General features: G+C 35.8%; 8 protein-coding genes across 8 annotated transcripts; 4 read left to right on the top strand and 4 right to left on the bottom strand.

Moving 5' to 3' along the window:
* Nucleotides 1-4,099: 4,099 nt before the first annotated feature.
* Nucleotides 4,100-4,702, bottom strand: SMKI01G0830 (uncharacterized protein; the record flags this gene model as incomplete). The annotated part of the gene is made up of 1 exon (XM_056226692.1): nt 4,100-4,702. The coding sequence occupies one exon, from the start codon at nt 4,700-4,702 to the stop codon at nt 4,100-4,102; it is 603 nt and encodes a 200-aa protein (XP_056080241.1).
* A 416-nt stretch (nt 4,703-5,118) lies between these two features.
* Nucleotides 5,119-5,835, bottom strand: SMKI01G0820 (DUP/COS family protein; the record flags this gene model as incomplete). The annotated part of the gene is made up of 1 exon (XM_056226681.1): nt 5,119-5,835. The coding sequence occupies one exon, from the start codon at nt 5,833-5,835 to the stop codon at nt 5,119-5,121; it is 717 nt and encodes a 238-aa protein (XP_056080240.1).
* Nucleotides 5,836-6,296: 461 nt separating this feature from the next.
* On the bottom strand, nt 6,297-6,872 carry SMKI01G0810 (uncharacterized protein; the record flags this gene model as incomplete). The annotated part of the gene is made up of 1 exon (XM_056226670.1): nt 6,297-6,872. The coding sequence occupies one exon, from the start codon at nt 6,870-6,872 to the stop codon at nt 6,297-6,299; it is 576 nt and encodes a 191-aa protein (XP_056080239.1).
* A 7,367-nt stretch (nt 6,873-14,239) lies between these two features.
* DFP1 (DUP240 family protein) lies at nt 14,240-14,941 on the top strand (the record flags this gene model as incomplete). Its single annotated transcript, XM_056226659.1, has 1 exon — nt 14,240-14,941. The coding sequence occupies one exon, from the start codon at nt 14,240-14,242 to the stop codon at nt 14,939-14,941; it is 702 nt and encodes a 233-aa protein (XP_056080238.1).
* Nucleotides 14,942-17,102: 2,161 nt separating this feature from the next.
* PAU7 (seripauperin PAU7) lies at nt 17,103-17,465 on the top strand (the record flags this gene model as incomplete). The annotated part of the gene is made up of 1 exon (XM_056226648.1): nt 17,103-17,465. The coding sequence occupies one exon, from the start codon at nt 17,103-17,105 to the stop codon at nt 17,463-17,465; it is 363 nt and encodes a 120-aa protein (XP_056080237.1).
* Nucleotides 17,466-18,902: 1,437 nt separating this feature from the next.
* On the top strand, nt 18,903-21,827 carry CDC15 (serine/threonine protein kinase CDC15; the record flags this gene model as incomplete). The annotated part of the gene is made up of 1 exon (XM_056226637.1): nt 18,903-21,827. One exon carries the CDS (start codon nt 18,903-18,905, stop codon nt 21,825-21,827), a length of 2,925 nt encoding a protein of 974 aa, XP_056080236.1.
* A 535-nt stretch (nt 21,828-22,362) lies between these two features.
* KIN3 (serine/threonine protein kinase KIN3) lies at nt 22,363-23,670 on the top strand (the record flags this gene model as incomplete). Its single annotated transcript, XM_056226626.1, has 1 exon — nt 22,363-23,670. One exon carries the CDS (start codon nt 22,363-22,365, stop codon nt 23,668-23,670), a length of 1,308 nt encoding a protein of 435 aa, XP_056080235.1.
* Nucleotides 23,671-23,768: 98 nt separating this feature from the next.
* ADE1 (phosphoribosylaminoimidazolesuccinocarboxamide synthase) lies at nt 23,769-24,689 on the bottom strand (the record flags this gene model as incomplete). Its single annotated transcript, XM_056226615.1, has 1 exon — nt 23,769-24,689. The coding sequence occupies one exon, from the start codon at nt 24,687-24,689 to the stop codon at nt 23,769-23,771; it is 921 nt and encodes a 306-aa protein (XP_056080234.1).
* Between the last annotated feature and the right edge of the window lies 1 nt (nt 24,690).

Genomic DNA, 24,690 nt, shown 5'->3' with positions numbered 1-24,690 from the left:
GTAACGATGAATAGGTATTCACCGCAGCAAAGCACGACCAACAGATGAGATTCTATGATTTTTTGGAGCAAACGCACTATTTGGTGCGCCGTATATATTTGTATCCTACTACACAAAATCATAAATGTACTGAATTTGACACATGCTTGCATCGTCAAGCGACGGGCAATCCCTTGCCTGGTAAAGTCGTATATGAATGTCTCCCATCTTCTGTCTAAAAAAACTTATCGACATCCAGATATTCTTGTCGCCAATATTCACTTTGAGACTGTTGTTCGATTTCGGCTGCCTTGGAAAGACACTTTTGATAATTAGGTCTGGGATTAAAAGTGATAATTCAGTGTGCTGTACGTCCATCACATTGTTGGTGGATGATTTGTCTTACTTCTTGAAGGTTTTCCCGCCAATAAGGCTTAGAAAGTAACGACAGCGGTCCTGTTGACTGTAAAAATGGTACTGTGTATGCCACAGTCCTTAATCAAATAAATATTGTTTCACATTGTATGTAATAGTTCTCCATTCTTTCCCTTTACTACTGGTTTATGTGTCACCACGTCCAGTAGAAGTTTCATTCTAAAATTCACATGGTTCATTGGAACAGTGGGGTAAAGATGTGCCATACTTTAACATACTAAAGCGAGGCCACAGGATATAATACATAAAGCATGGATGACGCTAACATGAAAAATCATACTCAACAGAACTGAAATTACGATTACCTGAAATGAACATCATATCCTTTTGCAGTTAGCCACTTCATATATCCAACAACTTGGGTACGCATGAATTATGGCCATGGGAAGAGCTACATTTTACTTACTAAATGAGTACTGGATTCATCGAGCACATCCACATTGGCATCGGTACTTTCTGGATGATACTGCATAAGTAATCCAAACTAATCTTATTTACGGTCGTAGTAATATGTTGGCAGACGTTACACTGACAAAAATAGCAATCTATTCTTATGCTGATTGAATCTTGATCAAATGTCTTAATTGTGCCGAACCCTTTGCCCGATCGCTTTTTTCGAGGCATATTTTTAGCAATTGTTAAACTTTCCGAAACAATATATAGTGAAAGTGCAACAACGATACGCAGTTTTACGAACGGCTACTAGTTTGAGATCCCCTTGTAGTTGCTTATTTTGATACTTACTCTATAAATCTATAACGCATACTAAGCAAATCACAAAGCTTCTGCTTTAAAGTAAACTAGCGTCCGGGTATTGCTTTCTCCGGTACTCACGTTGAGCCTCTTCTTCTACTTGCACTGCTGTCGATATACACGCCTTCAGGGTTGGGTCTGTATCTTTTGGAATATTCTTTATTATCAATCTGAAGAAAGCTTGGTCTCGAAATCTTGATGTCTAATCGGCTTTTCAAATTTTTCACCTATAACAAAGCATGAAGAGCAAAAACAAAACATAATCAAAACCAGAGAAACTATAACACCAGTTTGATTAGGAAATAATTAATAGAATAGAATGTAATATAATTTAATACTAATTTATAAATATATTATTTTTATTAAAATTACTTTATTTGTAAATATTTAATAATAATATTACTACTATTAAAATTCTATCCTTAATTATAAAATTTCTTTACTATAAATATAAATATGAAATTTATATATCAAAATATAATATAAATATCAATACAATAAAAATGTTTATTCATTATAATATTTATTATCATATTAAATATGAAGTTGTTCTAATAAGATAATTAATCTGATAATTTTATACTAAAATTTAAATGAATATTATAAAAATATATTTTCTAATATAAATACACTAATTTATATAATATATATATTATTTAGATACTTATTACCATTCTATGCTATTTCAATATCTATTCCTGATAAATTATTAGGAGTTATTCTGATGTTTGCAGCTATTTTAGTATTATTAGTTTTACCCTTTACTGATAGAAGTGTTTTAAGAGGTAGTACTTTTAAAGTATTATCTAAATTCTTCTTCTTTATCTTTGTATTCAATTTTGTATTATTAGGACAAATTGGAGCATGTCATGTAGAAATGGATAAATTATAAATATTTACTTTTCAATGGAATTTTTTATAATCGTAAGAGATTCAATTAATAATAACCTAAATTAGCTAAAAAACTATGTAAATAATATAAATAATTGGTCTTACAATATTCTTGTTGAAATAAAATCGTTGTTCCTTTACCACCTTTTATTTTTTCAATATAACATCAATTAAACCAGCTAATCATCGATTAAATTTAATATAATATTATAATAAAGATGTATTTTATATAATGTATATTATTTATACATTATTAATTAATAAAAGAATATATTTAATTATATATACTTTCTACAAATATCTCTTATTATCATGAATAACCTTAATCGAAATCGAACCGATATTTATGGTTCATCTAATCCATTAGGTATTACAGGTAATTAGATAGAATTTCAATACATTCCTACTTTATTTTTAAAGATTTAGTAACTGTATTCCTATTTATGTTAATCTTAGCATTATTTGTATTCTATTCACCTAATACTTTAGGTCAAAATATGGCTTCATTAATAATTACAATAATTATTTATTTTATGTAATTATTATGTATTGTGCATTTTTGAGATTTCTTTTCTTCTTTTATTGTTCGGATTTTCTTGGCTGCATTATGAGAAGCGACAACAATAGAATGTGACAAAAACTGACAGAACCCTTATTATGAACATACACTGGAACTTCCATTAGCATAAAATAATCCACTCTCGAAATTCATAGTACCCGTATGGTATAAGATTTAACACTTAATTTCTCGTTTCAAGATGTTTTTAAAGTCGTTTATTTGGCACTTGCTTTATAGAAATATGCTAGGTAAATAGAAAGCATATTCTTCAAGGTAAATCAAAGTCGGAATATTGCATTCTTCAATACTCACTCTGAGCTCCCATTTCTATTTGTGTTGCCGTCAATTTGTATGCCTTCAAAATCGGGTTTGATGCAGCATTACAAGTACTAGTTGTACTGTCTGAAGTCTCCGTTGCTGAAGAATTTGACTTTGAATCAGAATCTACTACATTGCTAAGAATGGTGAAGAATTTGTGGCATTTGTTACCACTGTAAAAGTAGTATGGGGATTCCATAGTCCCTTTTCAAGGAAACATTGATTCATATTATATGCAATCGTTTTTCACTCTTTCTCGTTTACAGTTGGTTTGCTTGCTATCACCTCTACCAACAGTTTAATGTGAAGTCTTGATGACTGATCGGTTTTAAAAGAACTTTAATTTTAACAATTGGTAAAGTCGGCAAAACCCGGTAAATCAGCCTACAGAAATGGCAAGGTATGACAGGTTATCACAAAAAAAATGATTATTAAGATCGAAACTCCCATTACCATGGACAAAAACGTGAGTGAAATACAATAATACATTTCGTAGAACCGATAGCTCAGATACAAATTGAATATGTCTACAGGAAGAACTACATTTTTCTTGATGAAGTGTGCATTGGATTCACTGAAGGTATCCGATTTTGGAATCGTTATTATCTAAGTGGTTCGCATTCCAATTTAAGCACTGGCTTATCTATGGTTATAGTGTACTGCCGACGATATTTTACACTGGTTATGATTGTATTCGTCTTCTATCGATTGCCATTTTATCAAACGACACTGGACCCTTATCTAAATTCTTTCTTTACTTTTAAAAGCATTTTTCACCAATTGCAACAGTGTCTGAAGCGGTGAAATGGGATTGAGAAGTGTTCTCTACTGTTAAACCGTGATCCAACTAGTCATCTACTACTGTTGAGTATCAAAATGTGGCGTGTTAAAGCAAAAATAACTAAACTCTCTGTGTTTGCTTTTATTTCTCCAAATTTGAAGTGTGAATAGATCATTCCTAGTGCACAAACAGACTCCCACTCCTGTGTAGTTTAACGCCCGAGTGTCAGCTACGAGGTTTTCTTGGCATCGTTTATTTTGGTATTTCTTTCATATAAAAGTACGCTAGGTGAATAGTAGGCCCTGCTCTACGGTAAATCAGCGTCAGGGTATTGCTTTCTCCAGTATTCAAGTTGAGCTTCCTTTTCTATTTCTGTTTGCCTTCTAAACATACGTCATTAAAAATGGGTCCGATCTAATATAATGAAATCTGTTTGGATCATTTGAAGTCTTCTTTGCTGAGACAGGCGATTGGGTATCCTCGGTATTATTCGATGAGGAATCCGAGAGCGAACCAGAGTTCACTTCACGGATAAAAGTGGTGAAGAAATAATACGGTGTATTCCATAGTCTCTCCTTGAATAGATATTGGTTCATATTACAAGCAATAGTGCCCCATGCCATCCCCGCAGGCTTGTATGCTATGACTTCCACTAAAAGCTTTATAATGAATCCCTGTTCAGCGACCGGTAACACGAACTTGTGCATCACAACCAGAAACAAAGACAGAATGGATAGAGAAAAGGATATCATGAAGACTACAGCGCAGATATCGATATTGTGAAAAGGTATAATCAATAGAACCAAAGTTGTGATTACTGACACTAAGATCACTATCGGTTTACAATGAACCAATTCATAAAGTAGGTAGTTCAGATACGAACTGAACGTGTCTTCGGGCAGAACCACATTTTCCTCGATTAAATGAGCACTAGGTTCACTAAGCGTATCCAGTTTCACGTTGTTGTTTTCCGAAGGGATTTGCATGCCTAATCTATATCTTGCCTTGTCTATGGATATAATATGGCACCTATATATTTATGCTTATCAAAATATTGATCTTCTTACGGTTATTGAACATTGTTCAGTTCACCGTTTGTTCTTATTTTAGAGGCATTTTCAGCAAATATCATAGCATTGCGAAAAATGTAAAATGATGACAAGTGTGGCTTAGTTATTCACCACGGCAAAAAGCAGTCATAGGTAAAGCCCTGTGATGATTCTGAGATTCTAACTAGCTTGATGATAATAAGCGATTGAAGCCTAACCGCACTGTTTCATATGCTATATATATTTGTATTTGCTACGTAGAACAGAAACGCCTACGATGTTTAGTTCGGAACGTCATACAAGCGTTAATAGCTCGGCAAATAATACCTACAAGAAGCCTTTTCATCTTCCCTTTAAAGTAGCGCATCGATGTCAGGATATCTATCTCGCCAGTAATTCTCTTGTGATTGCTGTTCGATCTCCGCTGCCCTGAACAGCAACTTTTGTAAAACTGGTACAGAACTCGAAGTGACAGGTCCAGTGGATACATCGGATGCAGTGGTGGCCGGTATATTAGACTGTATATCTTCCTCGGCATTGTCCGTTGATGTGGTTTCCTGCCTCTTGGGAGTTACTCCTTCAATAAGACGCAAAAAATAACGGTAGCACTTCTCATCGCAATAAAAGAAGTAGGGAGTAAACCAATGTCCACGATCAAACAAGTATTGATTCATCTTGTATGTAATAGTTCTCCACTCTTTCCCCTTCACTGCGGGTTTGCGTGTGATCACTTCCACTAAAAGCTTAGTATCAAACTCATGATCCCTGACTGATTCGTCACAAAACACAATTAAAGTACCTTGTAACAAGAAACCGGAAACCAACGATGAGAATACATAAAAAAAAGTGCTGCGGTAGCTATCATGAAAAAACACAAGCAATGAAACCAAACTCGTGGTCACCAAGAGCATTAAAATGAATGGCGGAAAGTGAGCCAATTCATAAAATAGATAGCCCAGATATGAGCTGAACATGTCTTCGGGAAGCGCCACATTGTCCTCGATTAAATGTGCAGCAGGTTCATCGAGTGTATTCATCTTGAGGTCGGTATTTTCAGAGGAAGTTTGCATGGGCAGTTTATGTCTTGTCTTATCTATCGTTATAATGTAGTATTTGTCTATTTTATGCTGACCAAATGGCGATATGTCTTGGGCTAATTGAGCCTTGTTCAAATACTCAAGCAATACAGAACCTCCTTTTCAGAGTATCTCTTTAAGGCATTTTCACACATTGTTGTAACGTCCGAAGCGATACTATGCGATTAAGAAGGGTTCTCTGCCAGTCTACCGTAATGAGTGGTAGCCCACTACTGTTGGGTGTCTAACGGTAGCATGCTAGGGCAAAATAACTGAACTCACGGTGTCTTTATTCCTCCAAGAGTATACTACGATTAGATCATTCCTAGCGTACAAACAGACTCCCACTCCTGTGTGGTTTAATGCCCGAGTGTCAGCCTCGAGGTGTTCTTGGCATCGTTTATTTTGGTACTTGTTTCATGTAAAAGTATGCTAGGTGAATAGTAGGCCCTGCTCTACGGTAAATCAGCGTCAGGATATTGCTTTCTCCAATACTCAAATTGAGCTTCTTTGAAAAGTTCTGCAGCGTTAATAAAGTAAGCCTCCAAATCTGGGTCAGAAGTAAAAATATGTGATGTTGCCACCCCATTCGAAACCTCGTTTTCTGATGCAAGTGACTGTGTATTTTCTGCTGCACTTGTTGATGAACTTGAATATTTACTGGATCTATTCTGTTCAACCAGGCTTTCGAAAAATTTAGAGCACTTTTTCTCGCAATAAAAGTAGTATGGTGTATTCAACAAGCTATTATCAAGTAAATAGTGAATCATAATATGTGTGATTATCCTCCATTCCTTCCCTTTTACCGCTGGTTTACATGTAATGACCTCTAGCAAGAGCTTGACTTTGAAATCCTTACTGGAGGTCGCATCACCGCCACTGCTTAGAAGCACTAATAAAACGATAATGGAAAGAAAAAGCGATACAACAGAATACGCAAGAATAACATCGTTATCTTGAAAAAACACAATTAACAAAACTAAAGTCGCGGTGACCAATATCATCACCATTAGTGGTGTATAATGAGCCATTTCGTAGAGCCCATAACTCAGGTACGAATTGAATAGGTCCTTAGGAAAAGACACATTCCTCTCGATTAAATGTGCACTAGGTTCATTGAGTGTCTTCAACTTGACACCATCATCGTCTAAGTGAGACTGGATGTCGACTTATATAGTTTTTTTTTGCCTGAAAAAATGTAATATATTGTATTGCTCACGAACGTGATACTAATGAAATGCGAACTTGAGTTTGTTCCAATTGCTGCAGCTCTAATGATGTGTTGAATGAACCCTTTATTGAATGGTGTTCTTTTTTATTGAAAGGTACTTTTCCTGTCTGCGTTGTGCCAAGCACGTAGCAATGTAAATGTGACAAGAGGTGACAGACCCTTTGTGTGCTCACATTGGAGTTCTTCAGTAATATCATTAATTGTTTTCTTTTGAGAATTTGGTGAATTTTGAGATAATTGTTGGGATTCCATTGTTGATAAAGGTAATATTATTAGGTACATAGAATATACTAGAAGTTCTCCTCGAGGATATAGGAATGCAATAATTAGAACTCGTAATCCTACATAATTCTGTATATGCTTTTATTGTCATTTTATATGTTGTCAGTCATTATCCTATTACATTATCAATCCTTGCATTCCAGCTTCCACTAATTTAGGTGACTATTCCTCATCATTTGCGTCATCTTCTAACACCGTATATGTTGGAATAAGTGATTACTACTATTCATTTATTCATATAAATTGATGTAGTTGATGACGAACATTCTTATGATGACACCAATTGAATTGGAGTAGGCAAATTCTAGTTATAGAATTTCCTGCACTAGTAAGATAAAGATCTATTAATTGTCCAGAACTTAGTATATAAGAAGATGAGTTATCACCAAATTCTTATCATCAACACTCTGATTTATGTCTCAACATTTCTACGCAGGTTCAATCAAAAGTCAATAGAAATGGTACTGCCAATAATGCACAATCATTGTTGAATAACTTAACTGTTAAAGATGATCAAGTGCGGCAATATCAAAGAGGTTTACATAAGTTTGAGAACATTTTGAATGGTTTGAAACAAGAAGAGGAAAAGCTTTCCGAGACGGATGATATTCAAATAACTGCGGAAAGACTACTAAAACTCGAAGAAACCATTGAAAAGGTCGAGCATAGAATTCAGAGTTTAATCGAAAAGATACAATCACTCGAAATAAAAGATGATAAGAATATCCTACACGAGCATATAGATGCTACAGGGGTCTATTATTTATACGATACCTTAACTTCAACAAACAAAAGGTTTTATCCGAAAGATTGTGTTTTTGACTATACGACAAGTAATGTTGAGGATATTCCTTTATTCTTGAACAACTTTAGAAAATTTACCAAAAGATATCAATTTGATGATGTTTTCAATACTGAGATCACAAAAATTGACCCTCGGGAGAATGAAATATTGTGCAAGATAATCAAAGAAGGATTAAATGAAAATTTAGATATCATGAACACAACTACAAGTAACATTTTCAAGATTATTAATGGTTTAAAAACAAAATACAAAAGTCTCCATGGAAGAGAAGTTAGAATTAAAGCTTGGGAAAAAGTTTTAGTGGATACAACATGCAGGGACTCTGAATTACTAATGAATAAACTGCAAAAGTTGGTGTTAATGGAAAAATGGATCTTTTCAAAATGCTGTGAAGATTGTCCAACTCTCAGAGATTACTTACAAGAAGCAATTCTGGGAACCTTACATGAATCATTGAGAAATCCAGTGAAACAACGGTTGTACAACGTTTCACATAACTCAGATATTGGCCACGAAGAATTCCTAATCAATACTGTTATTGAGACAGTAGTTGATTTGAGTCCAATGAGTCACGATTTAATTGAAAAGAACTGCAAATATTGCAAATCTGTTTTACACTGTTCAAGAAACTGCAGAAGAATACCCAACAAAGAGCTTAGGCTTGGCACGACAAATTTCTCAAAAACATATTATTCGCAAGGTATGCAAAGAGCAAAACCATTTAAAACGTTTGAAAAAACAAAAGAAGAAGAACAAAATACACCAGAGAAAAAGGCTGGTAATTATTGATACTGGTTCAGGAGTAAACATTACAAATGACAAAACTTTGATACATAATTATCAGGAAAGTAATGGTTGTACACGTTTCTTTGGTATTGGGAAAAACAGCTCAGTGTCCGCTAAAGGATATGGTTATGTTAAAATCAAGAACAGTAGAAATAGTACTGATAATGATAGTTTATTAACATACTTTGTTCCAGAAGAAGAATCTACAATAATAAGTTGCTATGAACTAGCAAAAGGTACTGATATGGTATTAAGTAAAAACTATACAACTTTGGGAAATCAAGATGTAACAATCAAGACAAAAATAATCAATGGTGTAATTCACGTAAAAATGAGTGATTTGATTGACCGTTCCTCCGATGACTCAAAAATCAACGCAATCAAACCTACCGATTCCTCAAGATATAAGCAAAGGCAAAAATCGATAACCTTACATGATGCTCATAATAGAATGGGACATACAGGAATTCAACAGATTAAAAACTCCATTAAACATAGTCATTATGAAGAAAATCTTGACTTAATAAAAGAACCAAATGAATTTTGGTGTGAAACTTGTAAAGTTTCAAAAGCCACGAGAAGGAACCATTATAAAGGATCTATGAACGAACACAGTATCGATCATGAACCAGGTTCATCGTGGTGCATGGATATCTTTGGTCCAGTATCAAATTCGAACTCGGATACGAAAAGATACATGCTTATTATGGTTGATAACAATACAAGATATTGTATCACCTCCACACATTACAACAAAAATGCTGAAACTATTTTGGCTCAGATCAAGAAAAATATTCAGTATGTGGAAACTCAATTTGACAGAAAGGTCAGAGAAATCAATTCAGATCAAGGAACTGAATTTACAAATGATCAGATAGCAAAATATTTTGTTTCAAAAGGAATTCATCATATTTTTTCTGCTACACAAGATCATGCTGCCAATGGAAGAGCAGAGAGATACATCAGAACTATCGTTACTGATGCAACAACATTGTTAAAACATAGTAAATTACGTATTAAATTTTGGGAACACGCAGTGACATCTGCTACCAATGTACGCAATTGTTTAGAAAACAAAGCCACAGGTCAACTGCCACTACAGGCAATCTCTAGTCAACCTGTGAAAGTGAGATTCATGTCCTTTTTACCCTTCGGAGAACAAGGAATAATTTGGAATCATAATCACAATAAACTAAAACCATCAGGACTTCGTGCTATAATATTATGCAAAGATCCTAATAGTCACGGATACAAATTTTTTGTACCATCTATTAAAAAAATTCTCACTTCAGATAATTACACAATTCCAGACTATGCAGTGGATCCAATATTAAGGAACACACAGAACATATACCCAGATGATCAAAGTAGATCAGATTCCATCAATGAAGCAGAAAACTCAGATGCTGTTTCCAGGTTATATGATGCATTGGAAAATTACGAAGATGACCATAAACAAGTTACACTACTTACAGACTTGTTCACCACAGAAGAATTAGCTCAGATTGAATTAAATGCTAAGTACCCATCTCCTAGTGATAATCTAGAAGGTAATTTAGACTACGTCTTTGCTAACATAGAAGAAGAGGAAGAAGACGAATACAATCATGTAAAAAACATGGATATAAATTCAGATCTTCACTCAAAAGAAAAGATCACTACTGAAAGCGATCGAAACGAAATTAATAAATCAAGTAATACTGATGAGGATATTCTCGATGAAAATGTTTATAGAGTCCCCACGGCACTACAAGAGAACCTTGTGGGAAGCCAGAACAGCATAAACATCAACAATGATGATAATATTGCTAGCAGAACGCATAGGAAGATCAGTGGAAAGGAAATAAATTACAAGGAATCATCAGAAGATGAGAGCGATTATATTTCACATGATCCTACTAATGAATCAGTTACAGTTGCAAGTAATAAGGACAATGTAACAGATGATAATATCTTACAATCACAACAAGAATTATTTGAAAACATTGTTGATCCAGAAGTATTACTTGAACAAGATTTAGATTCAAAAACCTCAAGTTATGACACCTCTCAATACGTAGATGTTCAAACTGAATCAAATGTTACATCATTAAAGGACAATGATGTTCAAAATGATGACTATTCTACTCACGAAGAAAGTCATCACCTGCCCCTGGTTATAAATGTTATGGACAATACTGACCAAACATATGTTGAATCAAACAAGGTAGAAAACAAAAATAACTCTGATACAAGTATCTCATCGGAAGGTAATAATGAAGAGTTAGTACAAGTGATGGAAAATAGCGAAGCGGAAAAATCGAATGCTACACTAAAATCATCAATAATAACAGATGAAACAATTGAGTCAGAAAAACCAGCAATAAACAAAGCTGGATTCCTGAATAAAACGTTTAATTCTTTGAATAAGAAAAGAAAGCGGCCTGTTGAAAACAGGACCTCGTTTCATGACATGGTTGAAAGAGACAATAAGCGTCAGAGAAAGAATATAATTAAATTACTTCCGGATAACACAGAAACAAGTTCTGCACCGAGAATTAAAATCATATACTACAATGAAGCTATTTCAGGAAATGCTGATCTCAAAGAAAAACATGCTTATAAAGAGGCATACAGGAAAGAATTACAGAATCTCAAGGATATGAAAGTATTTGACGTTGATGTCAAATACAACAGATCTGATGTTCCCAGTAATTTAATAATTCCGACAAATACAATATTCTCAAAGAAGAGAAATGGTATCTATAAAGCAAGAATTGTTTGTAGAGGTGATATCCAGACACCAGACACGTATAACGTTATTGGAACAGAATCCCTAAACCATAACCACATTAAAATATTTCTGATGATTGCAAACAATAGGAATATGTTCATGAAAACACTAGATATTAACCATGCGTTCTTATATGCTAAACTGGAAGAAGACATTTACATTCCACACCCTCATGACAGAAGATGCGTTGTTAAACTAGATAAAGCACTATATGGTCTCAAACAGAGTCCTAAAGAATGGAACGACCATCTTAGACGATATCTAAATAGTGTTGGATTAAAAGATAATACTTATACTCCAGGACTATACCAATCCAAGGATAAAAAACTCATGATCGCAGTTTATGTTGATGACTGTGTGATTGCAGCAAGTGATGAACAAAGACTAGATGATTTCATAAACAATTTAAAAAAAACCTTTGAATTAAAAATTACTGGTACCTTAATAGATGGTATTTTGGATACAGATATTCTAGGAATGGATTTGATCTATAACAAAAAACTTGGTACGGTTGATTTGACGTTAAAATCATTTATAGAAAAAATGGGTGAGAAATATAAAAAGGAATTGGATAAGGTTAGAAAAAGGTCAATTCCACACATATCAATATACAAGATTGATCCTAAAAACGGAGAATTAAAAATGACCGAAAAGGAATACAAAGACGGTGTGTTGAAATTACAGCAATTATTAGGTGAACTTAACTATGTTAGGTACAAATGTAGATATGATGTTGAATTTGCGGTTAAAAAGGTGGCTAGATTAGTAAACTTTCCTCATAAACAGGTGTTCTACATGATTTATAAAATCATACAATACCTGGTACAACATACGAATATAGGAATACACTATGATAGAGATCTTAACAAAGATAAGAAAATTACTACTATCACAGATGCATCAGTTGGAACAGAATACGATGCACAATCAAGAATTGGTGTTATAATTTGGTATGGAAAAAATATCTTCAATGTTTATTCAAATAAAAGCTCAAACAAGTGCGTATCCTCAACTGAAGCAGAACTTCATGCTATCTATGAAGGCTATGCAGACTCAGAAACACTGAAGGCAACCTTAACAGAACTCAGAGAAGGTGGAGATAAGGAACTTACAATGCTTACTGATTCAAAACCAGCTATCGAAGGTTTAAATCGGAGCTATCTACAACCCAAACAGAAGTTCACATGGATAAAAACAGAAATAATTAAAGAGAAAATAAAAGAGAAGATTATAAAACTAATAAAAATAAAAGGTAAAGATAATATAGCAGATTTACTTACCAAACCAGTCTCAATATCTGATTTTGATAGATTTATTAAAGTATTGAAAAATCAGATAACACCACAGGATATTTTGGCCTCAACGGACTATTGATAATTAAAATTACTTAAGAACCAAACACATAGCAGATATCTGTTGGAGTACAATAATATATCTTTAAGGGGGCATGTTGGAATAAGTGATTACCACTATACATTTATTCATATAAACTGTTGTAGTTGATGACGAACATTCTTTAACATGATACTAATGATGTTGAGTAAATTAATACTAACATTCTTATGGTGATACCAATTTAAATGGAGTAGGGAAATTCTAATTATAGAATTTCCTGCACTAATAAGATAAAGATCTATTAATTGTCCAGAACTTAGTATATAAGAAGATGAGTTAACACTAAATTCTTATCATCAACACTCTGATTTATGTCTGAACCTTTTGGTTTAATACACCCAATCAGCGTGTGTTTTATATACCTCTCTTATATAGATTAAGAAGGAACGACTATTCTTAATTATTACAACTTACTAAACTACTAATTATCAACATGAACAATTAGTTAGATCCGAGATTCCGCGCTTCCACTATTTAGTATAAACCATATCTTATATAATATATAGGATAAGTAACATCCCGTGAATTAAGTTGATAAGTCGTTTTGACAATAAGTTACTTCCCTAAGATAGTATATTAGGATTGTCAAGACATCCCGGTATTACTCGAGCCCGTAATACAACAGTGTTTGTTTCCCATAGCTAACTTACTTATCGAGATATTAGGGGAACTTCTGATCTAAACTTGAACTAGCTCTTCTTGTTGGAATGAAAATCAACTACCGTCTAGCAACTAGTAGTCATACTACTAGTACATTATCATATACGGTGTTAGAAGATGACATAAGTTATGAGAAGCGGTCATCGAAATAAGTGGAAGCTGAAATGCAAGGATTGATAATGTAATAGGATAATGACTGACAACATATAAAATGACAATAAAAGCATATACAGAATTATGTAGAACTACGAGTTCCAGTTATTGGATTCCTATATCCTCGAGGAGAACTTCTAGTATATCTACATACCTAATATTATTGCCTTTATCAACAATGGAATCCCAACAATCATCTCAAAATTTACCCATTTCTCAGAAACATTCAACTTTACCTCCTCGAAGTTGACAGTATAAAACCTAAGCTGCTTATAATCATAAAGACGGAATCAAGTAAAATTATCTGTTGGACATGCCATCCTATTTGAAAAATGATGATGCCAAGAACGGTGTCAAAATAGGCTCAACAAATGAAGGATTTGCTGGTAACCCTGAAACATCCTTAGTTTCAGCTCATACTGCTACTCCGGAGGACATATTTGCATCATGCTGGACATATTTACTTTACGAAATTGTACACTCCTTCCAATTAACGTTCCAACTCTTGGCGTTTCTAGTAACAGCTTTACCGGCTATAGTGGTTCTCACACCTGCCATGGTGGTCGCAATATGCTTCAACGGCTCTCTGGTAGTGCTTCAAGTGTACTTATTTCTTAGACCAATAAGATGTAAGGCTTTCCGTACAAGACTTCTACTTGAGGTAATAACTCGTAGACCATCGATGACTAATGGAGGATGGAAAACTATAACATATAACATGAATGAGTATTTGTTCAATAAAGATTTATGGAAAACCCCATACTACTTTTTCGATGAACATGAATGCTATGAGTTTTTCAAAACTCTCATAAAAGGAAAGTATCCTGACGTACAATGGGATACTGCAAATACACAACCATTCAGGAGCATTCCAGAAAATGTGGGCACGCCCCACAATTCTGATGTTGATCCAACCATGAAATGGTGCTTCTTCAAAGCAGCAGAAGTTCAAGCGCATACTGTGCAGGAATATTGGAGAAGCCAATATCCCGATGCTAATATACCTTCATTATGACTATTTTTGTATATACTTCATTTAGTAACGTAAATCAAAAGTGCATTTGTCAAGTCATAAAGCGGACATACGATTTAAATAATATACATGATATATCCGGTAAAGAAATTTAGGTATTTTGAAGTTTGAATAATTAATATCTAGCATAACTTACACCCACAAGATAGTTTTGGGAGTAATATTTCACACTCAGAACCAGGTGGTACTGTAAACAGAAGAAAATTGATTCCATACAAGATCAAATTTGGGATAATTTAAAGGATTCCATAGTTGACCAGACTGTGAAATCGTAATTCTCTCCTAGAGCTGCACGCTTGAGTCATTTCAACAATCATTAAATATTGAACGAGAGATGGTACGCTATAATAAATGAATTTATCTATGCCATTCCGTGACAATGTTCCAGTCAGCATATTGACCGATTATCTCTGGCCAATCTAATGCACCGAACCTTTTCCAACAAGAATAACCGTAATTTCGATGTACAAATTTCTAGTTTATATGGTTCACTACGCACCAGTAATTTTACCATATATCTATTGAATGTGTCGATCAACGGGAAAGTATAACCAAAGTGGTGTCATTACAGAAAATAACACAAGTAAAGTTTCTCGGACAGCGCAGTCTACGATAAAGTAAGTCATTCCTATAACATGTCAACTAAGGGTTCATTTAACACCATCGAAGATCCTTTATAATGGCTACTGCGTTTAAATCGGTCTATACTTTTTCGCTACTATACTAGTCATGCAATATAAGATAAAAATGGTACAAAAGACTCAAAGCCGATTTTAGTGGCATGGGTATACTATCATCGATTCAGATTGCCTAACCACAGTAACGATCAGCTACTCTACTAGAACGTAATGTATCAAAGAATTGGTATCAAATTCTGATTGGTTGCACTATTCTTTTATTTGTCGTAACTGATACCCACACCTAGGTTTCATACTATACCATTTCTCAAACACACATCCGTCCTTTACTGTAACTGCAATGAATTACAAGTTAAGTATTTACAATGACGGCAAGAGAAGCATATGGTTGTTAATAAAAGGACTTTAAAATAGCTTGATTGCGAACTCGAAAACATTGTGTGTTCTATTTTGAAAGCTGATTCGCAGAGCCAATTCAAGTCATCAGCTCATTCAGACAGACAGTCTATCAAGAGTAGTTTACATTCGTATAAGGACCTCAGCTTTGAAATTTGAAATTTGAAAAGTGGTACATAGTTCAAAATTTCTGTCGTTCCATGCCATCAGTTCCCTGATTATGACTTCGTCACTTTTCTTTTTCCTAATAAATTCAATGTGTTCTACGAGACCAATCTCCAGTTTTATCTCTATCGAAGGCTTGGTATCTTGAAATATGGGGTCAGCAATATCAATGTTCAGATATGGCCGCACGGAGCTCAGAAAAGTCTTCTTCATTTGGAGAGTACCTTCAAGGCGTTTTTTCATAATGGTAATTGGTCCACCATCCTGTTCGACAGAAATGAGGTAACAATCAACTTATTGGTGTACCGACACACCTGTGCCGGCTCTAATACCTGCAGTTTCGAGACGACGTCCTCGTACTATCTTGTGCGGATAGTAGTAGTTCTCAATATATTGTATGGCCAGATTTATTACTTATAATCATTCTTCCTATGGGCATACTCTAAAAGATAAGGCACACACGCAGACACACACACACAATTTTTCATTGTTTCTAATTTGGGAAAAAGTCCGATTTTAGACCTGGCAACCGTTTAATGCCAAGGTTTGATGGCCTTTGAACGAGGGTCCAAATCAAACCCGGCTTTGGTTTCATTTCTTGGCCGGAAACAGCAGCTGCAGTTCCATAGGCACCTCTCCTGTAAGGAACATTCTCGTGCTCTCAACAACGAGGGTTTTGGTCAATATAAAGTGTGTCTCGTATACGAAGTAAAGCATTGTTCAAGAACAACCCGTGCCCATAGTAATAATTACTGACGGATCAAGAAGTGAAACGTGAAAACACGATTGAGAAATGTATGATTAGTAATGATCCATTTGTGCAACGAAGTTGTTCATAATTTCATATAAATAGAGCAGCTTTTACCGCCTATCTCTGAGAATATTCCGTCCTTCCCTTACTCATATGTAAGTCCATATCACCACTAAGAAACAAAACAAATAAAATGGTCAAATTAACTTCAATCGCCGCTGGCGTCGCTGCCATCGCTGCCGGTGTCTCTGCCACCACCACTTTGGCTCAATCTGACGAAAAAGTCAACTTGGTTGAATTAGGTGTCTACGTCTCTGATATCAGAGCACATTTGGCCCAGTATTATTCTTTCCAAGCCGCTCACCCAACTGAAACCTACCCAGTTGAAATTGCTGAAGCTGTCTTCAACTATGGTGATTTCACCACCATGTTGACCGGTATTGCCCCAGACCAAGTCACAAGAATGATAACTGGTGTCCCATGGTACTCTAGCAGATTAAAGCCAGCCATCTCTAGTGCTCTATCCAAGGATGGTATTTACACTATTGCAAACTAGAGTGCCTGCTTCACGAATAGGTGTTACGAGAAAAAATGACAAATTATAAAAAAAACTCAATAATATGAAATTAATGGTATTGAATGGTTAACGCATGTATATAGATATAAGTATTTGTATATGTATATTTAATATTAAAAATTTCTTATTATTAAAAAATTCTGCAAAATTAATCATTTACCCGTCAGCAATGCATTGTTTCAAAGAATGTTTGGTAAGTTGCAGAAATTCAAGTATGTTTCATGGCGCCATCCATTCTAATTAAACATCTGAAGTCGTGGTTTGTGTATCTATTTATTTCCATCCTCGAAGCCCCCAGTACCAGTATCCGCCACAGAGTTCATAATCAATAATTTTCTGTCTCCACATATAAATTCCGGATCCTTGAATTCATTCGCCTCTGGAAAGTTTGATATTTGATTAGGTTCTAGTGAAGACAGGTTAAAATTATTCTTCAGGAACCGCAGCTTCTAAATAAAGGACAGTAAATCATGTCTCAGTATAAATGACAAACTCTGTTAGATACTAAAAAAACATACCTTTTAAAGCATTGGATTTTGAGTAAACAATAGACAGAATGGTTTCAGGAAAGATTTTATTGGATTTTTCAGGTGCTTTTCTTCCTGCTGACTTCTTAATAACTTCTTGGTTATTCTAGTAGACATTCGTTAATCATATGTGTTCCTCATCGAACTCCCAATAAGAATAAGAGGGACTGAGCGCTAAAGGTCCTTAGTCTATTTTTATTTATTATTCAGGTTCCAGAGGAGGCCTCCAAACTTGTTCTTCGTATGATAGAGTGCCGACACCTGTCACTTGTCGTTATCCAACTAGGTATTGTTGTCGATAAAATAAGCTGCAGAAAAATCAAGAAAAGGAAAAGTTTATGAATACTTGAGTCCGCTTTGCTCGCTCTTAACAATGAATGACCAACTCGTTGCTATTCGCTATCTCCACTAAATTTGATACATCTGAGTTCCATGATTTTCAAGGATTTTTAAACTCATTAAATGAAAATCTGTAACTGTGCAGTTTCAACACCATGTAATCGAATAGTCCTATCAGAAAGTTATTCATAAGATCTAAATGGCACATTTTATGGTTACCATTTGTGTCATATTAGTAGCAATGCGATATATTGTCTAGCGGCGGATTACTATAATATACGATATGCTTCAATGCTGTATTGTTCAAAGGAGGCTTTACAAAAAACTGGGGCCATCAGTTTGTCGGCACCTTCTGCTGCACTGTGATGGATATGTGGTCTTTAGTTTGTTTTTATACTTCATTCCATCTTGCTATGGCCCTTCCGCCTTTTCTTGTTGTTATTTTTGTATACGGGAGATTTAACTCACAAAGTTATATCTTTTGCTTGAAGGCCGGACCTGAAGTACAATACACACAAAGCATTGCCCATTTGTCTGTCAAGACTGCAGGATGAATAGCATGGCCGACACCGATAGAGTCAACTTGACCCCCATTCAAAGGGCGTCTGAGAAGTCCGTGCAATATCACCTAAAGCAGGTGATTGGGAGGGGCTCTTATGGGGTAGTTTATAAAGCCATCAACAAACATACAGACCAGGTTGTGGCGATCAAGGAGATTGTATATGAGAATGACGAGGAGCTCAATGATATTATGGCAGAAATCAGTCTTTTGAAAAACCTGAATCACCACAATATTGTTAAATACCATGGCTTCATACGGAAAAGCTACGAATTGTATATCCTTCTCGAATATTGCGCTAACGGCTCTCTAAGGAGACTCATCTCGAGAAGCTCTACTGGATTAAGTGAAAATGAGTCGAAAACTTATGTTACACAAACTTTATTGGGGCTTAAGTACCTACACGGTGAAGGTGTTATTCACAGAGACATCAAAGCGGCTAACATCCTGTTGAGTGCAGACAATACCGTCAAACTCGCTGATTTCGGCGTTTCCACTATCGTGAACTCCAGCGCCTTGACCCTAGCCGGCACACTCAATTGGATGGCCCCAGAGATCCTTGGCAATAGAGGAGCCTCTACGCTCAGCGACATTTGGTCTCTGGGAGCCACTGTAGTTGAAATGCTCACAAAGAATCCACCCTACCACAATTTGACAGACGCTAATATCTATTATGCTGTTGAAAATGACACTTACTATCCACCCAGTTCCTTTTCTGAGTCCTTGAAGGACTTCCTATCCAAATGCTTTGTGAAAAACATGTACAAGAGGCCAACAGCCGACCAGCTCCTTAAGCATGTGTGGATTACCTCCACGGAAAGTACGAAGGCCGACAAGCTTAATAAATTTAAGGAGAACTTTACCGATGCTGATTATCACTGGGATGCTGATTTTCAAGAGGAGACACTTGACATATCTCCCTCTAAGATTAGTCTGGCAACGGCACCCGCTGCGTGGGCAGAAAACAATCAAGAGGCAGACTTGATGCCCGCCACTGAGAGTCAATTGCTAAGCCAATTGAAAAGTTCATCTAAGCCTATGGGGGATTTGTATATGTTTTTCGGTGTTTGCTCTCTCGAGAACATTGCAGATACGATTATCGAATGTTTATCGCGCACGACTGTCGGTCCACAATTAATAGCAACAATTGGATCCATCTTTTCCTTCGACACTCAGAATAATCACTCTAGATTGCGACTGAAATTCATCTCCATGGGAGGAGTTCCATCGATCATCAAATTCGAGCACATAGTCAAAGAATTCGTCTTTGACTACCCCCAGGCTTTAATTGAATGTGGAATAATGTATTCCCCAAACTTTTTAACACTAAAGAACCCCAAGTATATTATGGAACTCATTTATAGGTTTTACGATTTAACGTCCACGGCTTTTTGGTGTCGCTGGTGTTTGGAACACCTCAACATACCGCTACTCCTCAACAACATTCATGAAAGAAGGGCACAATCTATATTGCTAAAACTGTCATCATACGCATCCTGGTCTTTTGAAAAAATCTTTCCCTCTCTGATCAACTACAAGTTAAGAAAAAAAATACTATTCAATTCTCAAATCACTTACATAGTCTTCAAATCAATAAACTATATGATAAGTGCAAACGATGATAAAATTCACAAGTCTGCTGCCCCTTCTTCTTCCTCGTTACCACTGTCATCCTCACCCACAAGAAACTCACCAATGAACTCAGCACAGTCTCCCTCAAGATCACCCGTTCATTCTCTAATGGCAACACGTCCATCTTCCCCAATGCAGCACAAGAGTATCTCTAATTTTTCGCATCTCACCATATCTTCAAAATCAAGACTACTTATTGATTTACCAGAAGGTTTCTTCACCTGGTTAACTTCTTTTTTTGTTGACGTGGTCCAAATCAAAAATCTTTCCGTTTTAAAGTATTTCACGAAGCTTTGTTACCTTTCAATACATCTAAACAACACTTTGTTGAATGACCTACTCAACAACGACGCTTTTTTCGCATTTATTAAGAGTATTGACACCATTACTCCTTCTATCGACGACAAAAAAACAGCAGCTTTCATTTGGAAACAAATCACAGCTATATGCGTTGATATGAGTTTGGATATGAGCCAAATGAACCCTTCTTTGTTTTCTACGGCCATGATCTTTATCAGAAGAAAGAACTATACTTCTATGAGTGGGTTGGAGATCATATTGAATTGTTTGCACTTTACGCTACGCAACGCGCCTGATGATGTAGCCCCTACAATTGGCTCAATGGAGTCTCATAGTGGTTTTCTCATAAAGATAAACAACGATACTACAATTGAGCTGCCGATTGATCAATTTGTTGACCTATTTTATGCATTGAATGATGACGACGTCAATCTCAGTAGACTAATTAGCATTTTCACTAAGATATGCTCATTTCCCGGTTTCGAAAACCTTGCAATTGATATCATATCTCACCCAAATTTTTATGAAAAGATCGTTTCGTTCTTTGATACCTACTTTAATAGTCTGCTTATTCAAATCGATTTATTGAAATTCATAAAGCTAATATTCACGAAATCTTTACTGAAAGCTTATGACTATACCGGATTGCCAGATCCAATAAAGCAAATGAAATCGAACCATCACAATAAGTCCATTGTTTCTAAACTTCGAACCATGCTGGTACAAATAACAGAGTTCTTAAACAACAACTGGAACAAGAATGACTCAAAGAGGAATTCCAATCAAGTTGGGGGAGACTCAGTTCTGGTCTGCCAGCTATGCGAGGACATTCGTTCATTATCGAATAGGGGAAGCTTACAAAAAGTTTCGAGCGTCACTGCAGCAATTGGTAGTTCTCCGACAAAAGATGAGCGTACTAATTCAGGATCCTCTAGATCAAAAAGTGGCGCCTTTTCCTTACCCATTACAACATTTCAAGAATAAGTATAGGAGTTGCATGAGCATATATATATATATATACATATAGAGAAAATTTAAACCTGCATCACAATAAAAGTCTATAGAATTGTGAATCATTCAAGAATGAAAACTCCTCTGCCGGAAAATAACGATCCAAACAAATACCGGTCCTTCCAAGCAGCTACGAAGCAAGTTTTCGAAGAGAAAAAAAAAAACTAGTTGTAATTGCGGAATTACATGCCTACTTTACCTTTTCTCTCCCTTAGGATCAAATGTGTGGATTACCCAAGCACTTCGTGAGCGTGTCTAGCAATAATCTTCAAAGCTGAAACAAGTATTCCAAAACAATCTTAAGAGAATATTTTGATAGTTTGAAGTTAGGAAGTGATTTTTTTTTAAGGTTTCTCCATTTTTTTCATTACCTTTCCTAATTGGGTTAAACATAAATAAAAGTAAACTTTTCAGAAGAATATCAATAGATATAACATGGAAGAGCAAGATTACGATAAAACTTGAGTACGAGCGCAGTTTGATAATTGAATCAATTCTATGCTTCAGCATGCATAGACGACAGTTTTTCCAGGAATACCATAGTCCCCAACAGCAGCAAGGACACCCACCAAGATCGGAATACCAAGTTCTCGAAGAAATCGGGAGAGGTTCATTTGGTTCAGTACGAAAAGTTATCCATATTCCTACCAAGAAACTCTTGGTTAGAAAGGATATCAAATATGGGCATATGAACAGTAAAGAAAGACAACAACTGATCGCCGAATGCAGCATTCTGTCACAATTGAAGCATGAAAATATAGTAGAATTTTATAATTGGGACTTCGATGAACAAAAAGAGGTTCTATACCTTTATATGGAGTACTGTTCCCGAGGTGATTTATCTCAAATGATTAAGCACTATAAACAGGAACATAAATATATACCAGAAAAGATCGTATGGGGTATCTTGGCTCAGTTATTGACAGCACTCTATAAATGCCATTATGGTGTCGAATTGCCAACTTTGACGACAATTTATGATCGAATGAAACCTCCAGTAAAGGGGAAAAACATTGTTATTCACCGTGATCTAAAACCAGGTAATATATTTTTGAGCTATGATGACAGTGATAACAGTTTCAATGAAGAAGTAGAGGGCCACGATGAAATAAATAATAACTATTACAGAGACCGTAGAGTTAATTCGAGTAAAAAGGGAAGCTCCATGGACTATAGTCAAGTTGTGGTTAAGTTAGGTGATTTTGGGTTGGCTAAGTCTCTCGAAACTAGTATTCAATTTGCGACTACGTACGTGGGTACACCATACTACATGTCACCTGAAGTGTTGATGGACCAGCCATACTCGCCTCTATCTGACATCTGGTCATTGGGTTGTGTTATTTTTGAGATGTGTTCATTACATCCTCCATTCCAGGCAAAAAATTATCTAGAATTACAAACCAAAATTAAAAACGGGAAATGCGACACTGTTCCTGAGTACTACTCTAGGGGGCTTAATGCCATAATACATTCAATGATAGATGTAAATTTGAGGACCAGACCTTCAACTTTTGAATTGTTGCAAGATATTCAAATACGAACCGCAAGGAAGTCGTTGCAATTAGAAAGATTCGAAAGAAAACTACTGGACTATGAAAATGAACTGACGAACATCGAAAAAATCCTAGAGAAGCAAGCTATTGAATATGAAAGAGAACTGAGTCAACTGAAGGAGCAATTTACACAGGCTGTAGAGGAAAGGGCGAGAGAAGTAGTCAGTGGTAAGAAAATTGGTAAAGTTCCAGAATCTATTAACGGATATTATAGTAAAAAATTTGTCAAACCCGCATACCACTGGCAAACAAGATACCGATAAGACTCACTTTGAAAACATTTATACATCAATACATATGACGTGTGTAATTCATATTTAGTGCGAAACGTACTGGTGACTAATATCTAGTATAACCGACTTTAATGAGTCCATTTAGAGCCTGTCAATGTTTCATAGGCCTCTATATATTTGGCCCTTGTCCTGTCAACAATGTCTTGGGGCATTTCGACACCGTTGACACCGTTCAACTTATTGGCCGTGAGCCAGTCTCTTAAAAATTGCTTATCGTAGGAATTTTGGGATTCTCCTACCTTGTAGGAGGCACCATTCCAAAACCTAGAGGAATCTGGAGTCAGCACTTCGTCTACCAGGATGATCTCGTTAGTCTGTTCGTCAATACCAAACTCGAATTTGGTGTCGGCAATGATAATGCCTTTCTCCTTTGCATAATCTTTGCATTTGGAGTATAATTTTATGGCCAGTTCTGCCACCCTATGAGACAACTCTTCGCCCACCAATTCAGCAGCCTGAGCAGGGGAGATATTTTCATCATGTTCACCCTGTTCCGCTTTGGTTGATGGTGTGAAAATGGGTTCTGGGAACTCTTGAGACTCTTCAAGTCCTTGTGGTTGCTCCAAACCATGCACGGTACCTGATTTTACATATTCCTTCCAAGCAGATCCGGTGATGTAACCTCTAACAATTACTTCCAATGGGATTAGTTTATGTTTGTGAACTAACAGGGAACGGTCTTGTAATTGGGCTTTGTACTTTGGTTCGCTCAATTTTGCGGGCAGATAATCGAAGATTGTCTTCTCTGGAGCAATGTCAACCAAATGGTTACGAACGTCCCCGGACAGGAATTTGAACCAGAATTCTGAGAGTTTCGTCAACAGGATGCCCTTTTCAGGAATACTGTTTTCCATGATAACATCATATGCAGAGATACGATCGGTAGCGACAAACAGCAGCGTACCAGCGTCTACCTCATATATGTCTCTAACCTTACCTCTAGCTACCAATGGTAATATATCGTCTAATTCAGTCTTTGTAATTGACATT

Source organism: Saccharomyces mikatae, assembly GCF_947241705.1.
Source record: "Saccharomyces mikatae IFO 1815 strain IFO1815 genome assembly, chromosome: 1".
NCBI classification, from domain to species: domain Eukaryota; kingdom Fungi; phylum Ascomycota; class Saccharomycetes; order Saccharomycetales; family Saccharomycetaceae; genus Saccharomyces; species Saccharomyces mikatae.
Note: the sequence above shows the minus strand (reverse complement) of the source record. Positions and strands in the feature narration are given on the sequence as shown.